Below are 12,848 nucleotides of genomic sequence, written 5' to 3' on the forward strand. Positions count from 1 at the left end.
ACTTCTGAGCATTTTAAAATATCTCTGAAATGTCTGTCACTGCCTCTCAACTGATCTTGCCCCTTGGCTAGATTCAGAGTTCACTTCAGCCAGCTCAGCTTTTCTGCCCATATAGTTACCCTTATTTAAGCTTAAAACACGAGCCTTTCACCCACTCTTCCCTCTTTCAACAGAATATAAATTCACCATATTGTATTTGCTGCTTGATAGGGGCACCTTTATATTAAGATCATTAATCATCCTGAGATTACAGGATGCCAAACACAATATAACCTGCAAACTGATTCTAGAACATGCTGCTCTATGAAACACACTCATTTTATGAACTTGCTACTACTGCCAATTGGTTATGGAAATTGAGATAGAGAATCCAAGCCATCTCTAACTTCTGCATTAAAGCTATCCTTGATTCACTGCGCTGGCCCTCCTAACTTCATATTCTCTTGCTTCACTTATTCTAAAACGATGTCACAAACTCCTCAATATTCACGACCCAATCCTTGGCATCCTGCAGCCACCTTTCCATTATTGTTCTTAGATCATATTTATTTAGTTATGTGATATGTGTTACCAATTTGTTGACACTATTAGGAATGCTACACTCATTCAGTTGCAGTTTGCATCATATGACATATCATTTTCTTAATTTCAAAAAGGCGCATCAGGGTGTGGTTCAGGAGACACAAACATTCACTTTTCACTGTATCACCTTCAGAGGCATAAAATAATGTAAATTTGTCGTGCCTTCAGAATGCGAATTCTGATTAACCTTACACACAACAGTCAATCCACAACGTCATCCCTTGCCTGCAACAAACACTGATGGTTTTGAAGAAGCCTGTCCTAAATGTTGAGTTGCGACAAATTATTAAAATTGTGATTCTCACACAAAGTGACAGCTGCCAGGAAAATGTATGTGCATACACCCTGAAAAGCTCCACAGGAACTGAATGGCTTAACAACTTCCAAGAGAAACTGATTAATCTGTCCAAAAACACTGGACAATTGATGTGTCATGTCTCATCCAACAATAACACAACCAAACACTTGTATATTCCTCCTGCACCATGATTAGTTTCTGGCCTGTTCTGATGCATATATAACTGGAATAAAACATTTTCTCTAAGCAAATAAATTTAACCTTGTGTGTACTTTTAAAAGCAGGTCACAAACCAAGAACACGATCCGCCACAAACAAAATTAATCTTTTGTTTTCTTAGACCACAAGAATCTCAACCAATACAAGACAAAGATGTTCTATTTTTTTTAAAAAAAGACCATTTTATCATTCAGGGAATGTAGGTTTCACTCACTAAGTCAACGTTTATCGCCTATCCCTAACTGCTCGAGAATCTGGAAGGGAGCTGTCTTTTGAACAGTTGGATTAGCTCAGATATATCCACAATGCTGTTGGGGAGCAAGTTCCACGCTTTTGACTTACAGGTAGGAAAAGAAAAGCAATATAGTTCAGGATGCTGCCTGACCTGCTGCGCTTTTCCAGCACCATTCTAATCTAGACTTTGACCTCCAGCAATTGCAGTCCTCACTTTTGCCTAGTTAATCCAGAGACTCAGGTTCAAATCCCACTATGACAGATGATGGAATTAGAATGCAATAAAAAATCTGAAATTCAGAGTCAAATGATGATCATGAAATCATTGTCAATTGTTGGAAAAACACATCTGGTTCACTCATGCCCTTTAGGGAAGGAAACTGCCATCCTTACCTAGCCAGGCCTAAATATGAGTTTAGACACACAGCAATGTGGTTTACTCTTAACTGCCCTCTGACCAATTAGGGAAGGAGAATGAATGCTGGCCATCATCCTGTGAATGAATTAAATAAGGAATGTTTTGTCCTGGCCAATGATGAGTTTCTTAAGTATTATTATGGCTGCATTCACCTAGTAACTGGCTAATATTCCATCACACACCTGACTTGCGTCTTACAGGTGATGGTCAAGCACTTGGGAGGGCAGGTGGTGACTTACACGCCACAGAATTCTTGGCATCTGATCTTCATTTCTAGTCACAGTGTGCACATGGCTGGTCCAGTTCAGTTTCTGGTCAATGGTAACCCTAGAATATTGATATTGAGAGATACAGCAATGGAAATGCCACTGAAACTTAAGGGGCAATGGTTAGACTGTCTGTTGGTGGAGACGATCATTGCCTGGCATTTGTGTGGTGCAAATGTCACTTGCCACTTATCAGTCCGAGCCTGGATGTTATCCGAATCTTCCTGCATATAGACTTCTTCAGGACCTGAGGACTTGTGAATGGTGCTGAACACCGTGCAATCATCAGCAATAATTCCCTGATGAATGGAAGATCATTGATAAAAGCACCTGAAGATGTTTATGCATTGACTATTATGATCAGTCTCTGCACTGAAGCTCTTGGACTGAAATGGTTGACCTCCATCAAACACAATCATCTTTCTTTCTACTGAGTTTGACTCCAACCAGCTGAGTCTTTATCCCATGATTCCTATTGACTCTATATGTCAAGAGCAGTCACTTAAACCTCACTTCAGTTCAGCTCTTATGTCTATGTTTGAACAAGGCTGAATGAGGTCAAGAGCTGTGTGTCCAACCCAAACTGAATGCCAGCGAACACATTATTCCCTTACAAGTGCTGTTTAATAACACTGAGTGATCCCTTCCATCTCTGCTAGGGCAGTAATTAGCTAAAAATGTGTTGCTGGAAAAGCGCAGCAGGTCAGGCAGCATCCAAGGAGCAGGAGAATCGACATTTCGGGCGTGAGCCCTTCTTCAAGAATGAGGAGAGTGTGCCAAGCAGGCCAAGATAAAAGGTAGGGAGGAGGGACTTGGGGGAGGAGCGTTGGAAATGCGATAGGTGGAAGGAGGTTAAGGTGAGGGTGATAGGCCGGAGTGGGAATGGGGCAGAAAGGTTAGGAACGTGATGCTGAGTTCAAGGGTTGGGACTAAGACAAGATGGGGGGGAGGGGAAATGAGGAAACTGGAGAAATCTGAGTTCATCCCTTGTGGTTGGAGGGTTCCTAGGTGGAAGATGAGGTGCTCTTCCTCCAACCGTCATGTTGCTATGGTCTGGTGACGGAGGAGTCCAAGGACCTGCATGTCCTTGGTGGAGTGGGAGGGGGAGTTGAAGTGTTGAGCCATGGGGTGGTTGGATTGGTTGGACCGGGTGTCCCAGAGGTGTTCTCTGAAACGTTCCGCAAGTAGGCGGCCTGTCTCCCCAATATAGAGGAGGCCACATCGGGTGCAGCGGATGCAGTAAATGATGTGTGGAGGTGCAGGTGAATTTGTGGCGGATATGGAAGGATCCCTTGGGGCCTTGGAGGGAAGTAAGTGGGGGGGGGGGGGGGGGGGGGGGGGAGTGTGAGCGCAAGTTTTGCGGTGGAGAGCATCATCGATCACGTCTGGGGGGATATTGCGGTCTTTGAAGAAGGAGGCCATCTGGGTTGTTCAGTATTGGAACTGGTCCTCCTGGGAGCAGATGCGGCGGAGACGAAGGAATTGGGAATATGGGATGGCGTTTTTACCGGGGGGGGGGGGCAGGGTGGGAGGAGGTGTAGTCTAGGTAGCTGTGGGAGTCAATCGGTTTATAGTAAATATCCATGTTGATTCAGTCGCCAGAGATAGAAATGGAAAGGTCTAGGAAGGGGAGGGAGGAGTCTGAGACGGTCCACGTAAATTTGAGGTCAGGGTGGAAGGTGTTGGTAAAGTGGATGAACTGGTCAACTTCCTCGTGGGAGCACGAGGCAGCGCCGATACAGTCATCGAGGTAGCGGAGGAAAAGGTGGGGGGTGGTGCCAGTGTAGCTGCAGAAGACGGACTGTTCCACATATCCTACAAAAATGCAGGCATAGCTGGGACCCATGCAGTTACCCATGGCTACTCCTTTGGTTTGGAGGAAGTGGGAGGATTGGAAAGAGAAGTTGTTCAGAATGAGAAGCAGTTCAGTCAGTCGAAGGAAGGTGTCAGTGGAAGGGTACTGGTTGGTACGGCGGGAAAGGAAGAAGCGGAGGGCTTTGAGTCCTCCGTGATGGGGGAATGGAGGTGTACAGGGACTGGATGTCCATGGTGAAGATAATGCGTTGGGGACCGGGGAAGCGAAAATCGGGCGTGGGTGGTATCCCGAACGTAGGTGGGGAGTTCTTGGACTAAGGGGGACAGGACCGGGTCGAGGTATGCAGAGGTGAGTTCGGTGGGGCAGGAGCAGGCTGAGACAATGGGTCGGCCAGGGCAGTCAGGTTTGTGGATTTTGGGCAGGAGGTAGAAACGGGCGGTGCTGGGTTGTGGGACTATGAGGTTGGAGGCGGTGGATGGGAGATCCCCTGAGGTGATGAGGTTATGGATTGTCTGGGAGATGATGGTTTGGTGGTGGGAAGTGGGGTCATGGTCAAGGGGGCAGTAGGAGGAGGTGTCCGCGAGCAGGCGTTTAGCCTCAGCAGTGTAAAGGTCAGTGCGCCAAACTACTATTGCGCCTCCCTTGTCTGCCGGTTTGATAGTGAGGTTGGGGTTGGAATGGAGTTTACTTTAAACTGACCGACTCCCACAGCTACCTAGACTACACCTCCTCCCACCCTGCCCCCTGTAAAAATGCCATCCCATATTCCCAATTCCTTCGTCTCCGCTGCATCTGCTCCCAGGAGGACCAGTTCCAATACCGTACAACCCAGATGGCCTCCTTTTTCAAAGACCGCAATTTCCCCCCAGACGTGATCGACGATGCTCTCCACTGCATCTCCTCCACTTCCTGCTCCTCTGCCCTTGAGCCCCGCCCCTCCAATCGCCACCAGGACAGAACCCCACTGGTCCTCACCTACCACTCCACCAACCTCCATATACATCATATCATCCTTCGTCATTTCCGCCACCTCCAAACGGACCCCACCACCAGGGATATATTTCCCTCCCCTCCCCTCCCCTATCAGTGTTACGAAAAGACGACTCCCTCCGTGACTCCCTCATCAGGTCCACACCCCCCACCAACCCAACCTCCATTCCCAGCACCTTCCCCTGCAACCGCAAGAAATGCAAAACTTACGCTCACACCACCCCCTTACTTCCCTCCAAGGCCCCAAGGGATCCTTCCATATCCGCCACAAATTCATCTGCACCTCCACACACATCATTTACTGCATCCACTGCACCCGATGTGGCCTCCTCTATATTGGGGAGACAGGCCGCCTATTTGCAGAACGTTTCAGAGAACACCTCTGGGACACCCGGACCGACCAACCAACCCAACTACCCCAACTCCCCCTCCCACTCCACCAAGAACATACAGGTCCTTGGACTCCTCCATCGCCAGACCATAGCAACATGATGGCTGGAGGAAGAGCGCCTCATCTTCCGCCTAGGAACCCTCCAACCACAAGGGATGAACTCAGATTTCTCCTGTTTCCTCATTTCCCCTCCCCCCACCTTTTCTCAGTCCCAACCCTCGAACTCAGCACCACCTTCCTAACCTGCAATCTTCTTCCTGACCTTTCCGCCCCCACCCCCACTCTGGCCTATCACCCTCACCTTAACCTCCTTCCACCTATCGCATTTCCAACGCCCTCCCCCAGTCCCTCCTCCCTACCTTTTATCTTAGCCTGCTTGGCACACTCTCCTCATTCCTGAAGAAGGGCTCATGCCCGAAACATTGATTCTCCTGCTCCTTGGATGCTGCCTGACCTGCTGCGCTTTTCCAGCAACACATTTTCAGCTGATCTCCAGCATCTGCAGTCTTCACTTTCTCCTAAGGCAGTAATTAGCCAAATTGGACTTGTACTGCTTATTATAGCCAGGACACACCTGGGCAATCTTTGGCATTGTTGGATAGAAGCCAGTGTTGTAGCTGTACTGGAACAGCTGGTGAGGGGCACAGCTAATTCTGAAGCACAGGATGTCAGTAGTATTGCCAGAATGCTGTCAGGATCTACAGCCTTTTCAGTATCCAGTGCTTTCAGCCAGTGAATCAAATTGGCTGAAGACCTCAGGAGGAAGCTGATCCAAAACATTTACATGTTACTTTTTAGGTGAAGGAGGACACAAAGATTTCAGGCTTGTCTTTCACACTTATGTATCAAGGCCCCAGCCTCAGGGATGGGGATAATTGTGGAGCCTCTCCCCTGTTTAATTGTCCATCACCATTTATGATTGGCTGTGGCAGGATTGCAGAGCTTCAGCCTGACCGACTAGTTGTGGCATCCCTTACTCATATCTATTGCATGCAGGCAATCCTGTTTGAGTAGCTTTAACAGGTTGACTCCTTAATTTTATGTCTGGTACAGATCCTGGTATGCCCTTCTATCCACTTGGTTGAACAAATGTTCATCTCCCACTGTGATGGTGGTGCCAGAGCCTGACCTTGAGATTGTGGTCGATTAGTGATTTTTGAGAAGATTTGGAGCTCAGATTGATGATAAGTATTTAGGTTAGCTTGCTGAGCTTGAAGGTGGTTTTCAGACATTTCAACACCATACTAGGTAACATGTACCTCCCCTTGAAAAAAGAACCGGAAATGACATCATCCACCTGAAGGAACCAAGACCTATAAATACAGAGGCAGGACATATCACCAGTGGTTCACCGGAGACTCTCACTGATGATGTTACCTAGCATGGTGACGATATGTCTGAAACCAAACTTTCAAGCTCAGTGAGCTAACTTGCATTATATTGTGGTTGATTACTGCGCTGATGGCTCATAACATTTCTTGGATTCTCTGTTTTGAGTTGCTAGGTCAGTTCTAAGTTTGTCCCTTTGGGCACAATGGTAGTGTCAAGATGCGACTGAGTCTCCACAATGACTATGCTAAAATCACTCCGACAGATACTGCTATGGACAGACATTGGCAACAAGTCAGTCAGTGAGGACAAAATCAATTAATTTTTCTCTTTTATTGGTTCCCGCACCACTGACCACAGAGTAAGTCTCTCAGTTGTGTTTTTGGAATTCGTCAGCAGTGGCACTATCAAGCAACACTAAGTCATTTTGCACTCTTACCACCCTCCGTATTGCCTCCAAGTCATGTTCAATATGGAGGAAGACTGATTCATCAGCCAAGGGGACAAGCATGTGGTACCGGAGGTTTCCTTGCCCGTGTTTGATCTGATGCCTTAAGACTTTATGCAATCTGGAGTCGATGTTCAGGACTCTCAAGGCAACTCCATCCTTTTTGCATACCATTGTTGTGTCACATTTGGTGCTACAGAACATACTCAAGGATGGTGATGGTATTAGCTAAAATATGTAAAGTATAATTCTTGAGAGTATAACTTAGTACGACTGTTGCTTGACTAGTCTGTGGAACAGCTCTCTCGATTAGCAAGAAGGAATTGCAAGGTTGACAAGGATTGCTTGGCTGTTGTCATTTCAGGTGCCTTTGTCAATGCAGGATGGTCTGCCCAGTTTTATTTCTCAATTTCAACTTTTCACACTTCTGAAACAACTGAATGGCTTGTTAGGCCATTTCAGAGGACATTTAAGAATCAATCACATTGTTATGCATGTGGAGTCATATGTAGGTCAGACTTAAAAGGACATCGGTGAACCAGATGATTTTTTTTAAAAAACATTTCCTTAAACTCTTTCACGGGATAGCAACATCTTGGGCTCGGCTTGCATTCATTGATCTTTCTTATTTCCCCTGGAGATCATGGTGGTAAGCTGCCTTCTTGATCTGCTGCAGTCCTTGGGATATAGCAACACTTTTAAGGGAATTTCTGGATTTTGACCCAGCGATAGTGAAGGAACAATGAATTGCTTCCAAGTCAGGAAGGCATGTGGCTTGAAGGGGAACTTGCAATGTGGTGATTATTGACCATTAATCTGACATCCTTAACCTTCTAGGTCTCAGTTTTGGAAGGTGCTGGCGAAATAGCCTTGGTTGGTTACTACAGTATCTGCCATTACAAGTTGCATGGATACAACTATGCATCGGCATTAAATTAAATGAATGGTGAAGGTGGTGGATGGAGTACCAATCAAGCAGTTTGCTTTGTTCTGGAATGGTTGTCATTAGACCAGCTTTCTATTCCAGATTTTATTGAGTGCATTTACATAATGTCTTTCACAAACTCAGGAACTCCCAAACCACTTCCAAGTACTGATCTAAAGTAACTTACATTGTGGAAAACAAAGCAGCCAATTTGCACAAGCAAGATCCCACAAGCAGCAATGTGATACTAACCAGATAATTGGTTTAAAAAAAGTAAAAGAACGGTGGATGCTGTAAATCAGAAACAAAAACAGAAACGTCAGCAGGTCTGGCAGCATCTGTAGGGAGAAATCAGAGTTAATGTTGTGGGTCGAGTGACCCTTCCTCAGATAATCTATTTTGCCTGATACTATTTAAAGAATATCAGTTAAAGCATCAGGGAAAGGTCCACCTTTTTGAAAAGTCGTGAAATATGTCCAACTGAGACAGCAAACAGCAATTACAAAACATGAAAACTAATAGGTACTAATTTTGCAGGGAACATTTTGATATCCAGCAAGACCAGTTCTTAAGGGTCAGTGGACTTGAAATGTTAACTCTGATTTCTCTCCATAGATACGATTATTGATATAATCCTCATTCCTGATGAAGGGCTTTTGCCCGAAACACCGATTCTCCTGCTCCTCAGATGCTGACTGATCTGCTGTGCTTTTCCAGCACCACACTCTCGATTATTGATATAATTAGCCATCACTCCACTGTCAGACCTGCTGAGTCTCCCCAGCAATTTCAGTTTTTGTTTCAGATCTTCAGCATGCACAATGTTTTGTTTTATACTCTGAACTGTTTGGTTACCTGGAAGACCTCAGCCTTTTCTTCGAAGATCATGGCGACGTACTTGTAATCACAATAGCCCCAATACCGAGAACGAGGGAAAGCAGCAAATTGTCCAGCTGAGTCGTCAGATTCATCATGAAGCCAGTCTAAGAACTCCTGCAGTGTGGCCTGTATGTACTCACAGTGTGTTTCAAACTGAGGAACTAGGAAAGACACACAATTAAGTTGCCAGTTGTGTGTAGGAAAGCAGCCCTATCATTGTTTGCTGAGCGAACTGTGCATTACGTTTTTGCAAATTATATGGCCGTTTTAATTGAAGAAGTAGGAATTGTGAGACAACGTAAAATGAGCATTGTTAGGTCTCCTTCTACTTTGTCACATGGTACAATGAAAAATAAAACTGATGGCTAATTATATCAATAAATCTCTACGAAGCACTATAATACACACAGAAAGGCAAGAAAACATCCACTGTCAGATAAAATTGGGAATCTGTAAAAGTAAAATCACCTGTTACTGTAAATGAATGACATTTCTGACAGATTATGTCTTAAACTACTGACATACTGCACCCCAAAGTGTGATTTTTCTGTAAGATATCCATCTAATTTGCATTTGAATTCATTACTACTAATTACTTTTATTGTCTCTCTCTCTCTCTCGCTCTCGTGCTTCTGTTCCATCAATTAATGACTTGCTTATTGAAATCTTGTTTTTGCACACAAATACAAATTGTGTTTATGAATACAAAATAACACTCCACAACGGTGTCAAACTAGTAAGTTTCATCGTGTCAAATACCAGTGTTTTTCAGACATATTATATCCTGCAGCACATCTTAAACCATCGCATCACAAAAAAAAAGTCAGTTAATGTTCTTCAGTATCTGGAGCAAGAGCTTATTAAACGACAGTGCTCAGATGTCAGCCTGTGTATTAACAGCAGAATACTTAACATTTGGAAAGAGATAGGTGAAAATGTGCTATGCATCATTAAAACAGAATAGAGAGCCACATTACAAAAAATACCCTTGGGTCTGTTGACAAGAAACTATTTAAAAGGCAGACTGAATGTCACAGAAAGAGAGGTCAACAAGGGCACACAGATTTAAATAGATTAGTTTTTACTAAGTGGACACTTCAAGATCACTTGCTATGATAGCACACAAAATTTTACACTTGTTAAACAACTGACAGATAACGCTGCAGCAAATTGGCATGCCACTGAATTACACAAGAGAATGTTAAAACATAGAGAATATGCTGAATTCTCAGTGTGAATTTAATTAGCATCCAATTTAATGTATTTGATATTGAGTTTCTTTTAAAAGGTAAGAAGTAGATTGTTCATATCCACCTGTTCAAATGAATTTGGGTAATTTCAGTGGCATCCCCACTGAACATCGAGGCACAACCATCTCTAATTCTGTATTGAGTATAAAATTGCCAGTATTATTCAGAGAGTTCACAGGATGGTTTGGAATAAAAACATTACAGGCACGCTTATGGAACAGAGAACATGTCATAGAGTCTGAGAAACGTAGCGCATAGAAACAGATCCTTCAGTCCAACTAGTCCATGTCGATCAGATATCCTAGATTCATTTAATCTCATTTACGAGCATTTGACGCATATCCCTCCAAACCCTTCCTATTCAAATACCCATCCAACTGCATTTCAAGTGTTGAAATTGTACCAGCCTCCACCACTTCCTTTGGCAGCTCATTCCATTCATGCACCACCCTCTCTGTGAAAACGTTGCCTCTTACGTTCCTTTTATATCTTGCTCCTCTCACCTTAAACCAATATCCTCTAGTTTTGGACTCCCTTATCCTGGGAGGATAAAAAATTTGGCTATTCACCCTATCCATGTCCCTCATGATTTTATAAACTTCTATAACTTCACCCCTCAGGCAAAATAGTCTCAGCATCTTCAGCCTCTCCCTATAGCTCAAACCCTTCAACTCTGAAACATTCTCAAAGATCTTTTCTGTACGCTTTCAAGTTTAACAACATCTTTTCTATAGCAGGGTGACCAGAAATGAACGCAGTACTCCAAAAGTGGCTGAACTAACGCACTCTACAGCTGCAACATGACATCCCAACTCTTATACTTAATGCACTGACCAATAAAGACAAGTATACCAAATGCCTTCTTCACTACCCCATCCACTCCATCTTCAAGGAACTATGAACCTGCAATCCAAGGTCTCTTTGCTCGGCAACACTGCCCAGGATCCTATCATTAAGTGTGGGAAGTCATGCCCTGATTTGGCCTACCCAAATGCAACACATTTAGCAAAATTAAATCTGCCACTTCTCAGCCCAGTGGCCCAGCTGATGAAGTTGTACTCTGAGATGATCACCTTCACTGCTGACTACATTACCAATTTTGGTGTCATCTACAAACTTACTAATCACTCCTTCTATATTCACATCAATTTTGTTTTACATAAATGACAAAAAGCAATGGATGCGGCACAGATTTTTGTGGCACACCATTGGTCACCTGCCTCCAGTCCAAAAATTACCTTCCACCACCACCCTCTGTTTCCTACCTTCAAGCCAATTTGTGTGTTTGAGGTTAACCCTGTACTATGTTAACATTCTGCCGGTTCCTGTGACACAGTGGTCATTTCCCTACTTTTGAGCCAGGACACCTGGTTTCAAGTTCAACCTGCTCCTGAAGTGTGTAATGCCATCTCTGTGTTTTGAAGAAAAATGATTATTCTGGCCTGACTGAACCTGTGCTCAACAAAATTAAAGGTTAACTTCCACCGTATTATTATCCCTTGCCTTCATAAGCACAAACTTCACAAGAAAACACATGAAATACAGCCATGTGCCAAAATTAATAGTGCTGTTCCTGATTTCTATTAAACCCATAGAAAATTACAGCCCAGCTTTCCCATTCAATGGGTCAGAAAATTTGGATACTATAAAGATATTGATGAAGTAACTGATATTTAACTACATATACAGACATTAGTTAAGCTTGTTCCTTCCCAGCTCATACTTTTCAGCCTTGTGCAGTTTCATTATCTATTCAGGCAGAATAGCATGTGAAGAGCAAACGGCATCAAAACTACATTGAGATATTGTTTCATTTTCTGTATTAGTCAGACCATAGCCATTTGCTAAAGGAGGTACGCCTCATCAACTATGGTTATCCGAAAGGGTCATTGTGTTTTTATTAAACCTTCCCTACAAATCCTGTTTCAATTAATGCATCACACAAATCATCCTTTTCTTTACATAATATTAACTGATACCAAGGCTAAACTTTCCCATGGCACTGAACTGTGCGCCCTAATTCATTATTTTCTTGAAGGACAAGGTTAGCTCAACAATTATGAGTCCATGCATACCATGTTTTACCAACACCATTCACAGCATTGACTTCTGGTTCTAGAAGTCCCTGTTGCACACAGACTTTGGAGGTCTGCGCAGAAGAAGAAATTTGTAGGAACATTAGTTGGAGTAATACCTAGCACAAAGGAAAATAGTTTTGGTTGTTGGAGGCCAATCATCTCAGTCCCAGGACATCGCTGAGATGCTCCTCAGGGGGGTATGCTTAGCCTAAACATCATCACTGCTTCATCAATAATGTTCCCTGCAACCTAAGCTAAAAGGGGATTTTCTCTAATGATTGCCAATCTTCAGCAAATTTCACAACTCCTTAGATGTGCAAGTCCATGCAACTAGACCTGGTTAACTCTCAGAGCTGGGCTGACAAGTAGTAAGTAACACAACAGCCAGGCAATGATCACCTCCAACAAGTTGGAGAATCCCATCATTGCGCCTTGACATTCAAGACCATCACTATCTCTGAATCCCTTACAATCGACATTCTTAGGGTTACCATTAAATAGAAACTGAATTGGACCAGACATGTAAATACTGTGCCTACAAAAGCTGATCCGTGACGAGGAATTTTGAGGTGAGTAACTCACCATCTCACTCCACAAAGCCGGTCCTCCAGTTACAATGCACACGTCAGACGTTTTATGGAATTCTGTCCACTTCTCATCTCATCTCCTTCTCAATGGCAATTCGGGATTGGCAACAAAATGCTGGTCTTGCCAGCAATCCTCAC

The 12,848-nt window shown here is 43.9% G+C and overlaps 1 protein-coding gene across 2 annotated transcripts in view; it reads right to left on the minus strand.

Moving 5' to 3' along the window:
* hspbap1 (hspb associated protein 1) overlaps positions 1–12,848 on the minus strand; it is a 116,590-nt gene that overhangs the window by 76,649 nt on the left and 27,093 nt on the right. For both annotated transcript variants that reach the window (XM_072579912.1, XM_072579914.1), the window contains exon 3: positions 8,772–8,956. In XM_072579912.1, coding sequence (XP_072436013.1) covers positions 8,772–8,956 — 185 coding nt within the window. The remainder of the gene's footprint in view (positions 1–8,771; positions 8,957–12,848) is intronic.

The sequence above is a fragment of the Chiloscyllium punctatum genome, chromosome 10 (assembly GCF_047496795.1).
Source record: "Chiloscyllium punctatum isolate Juve2018m chromosome 10, sChiPun1.3, whole genome shotgun sequence".
Classification (NCBI taxonomy): Eukaryota; Metazoa; Chordata; class Chondrichthyes; order Orectolobiformes; family Hemiscylliidae; genus Chiloscyllium; species Chiloscyllium punctatum.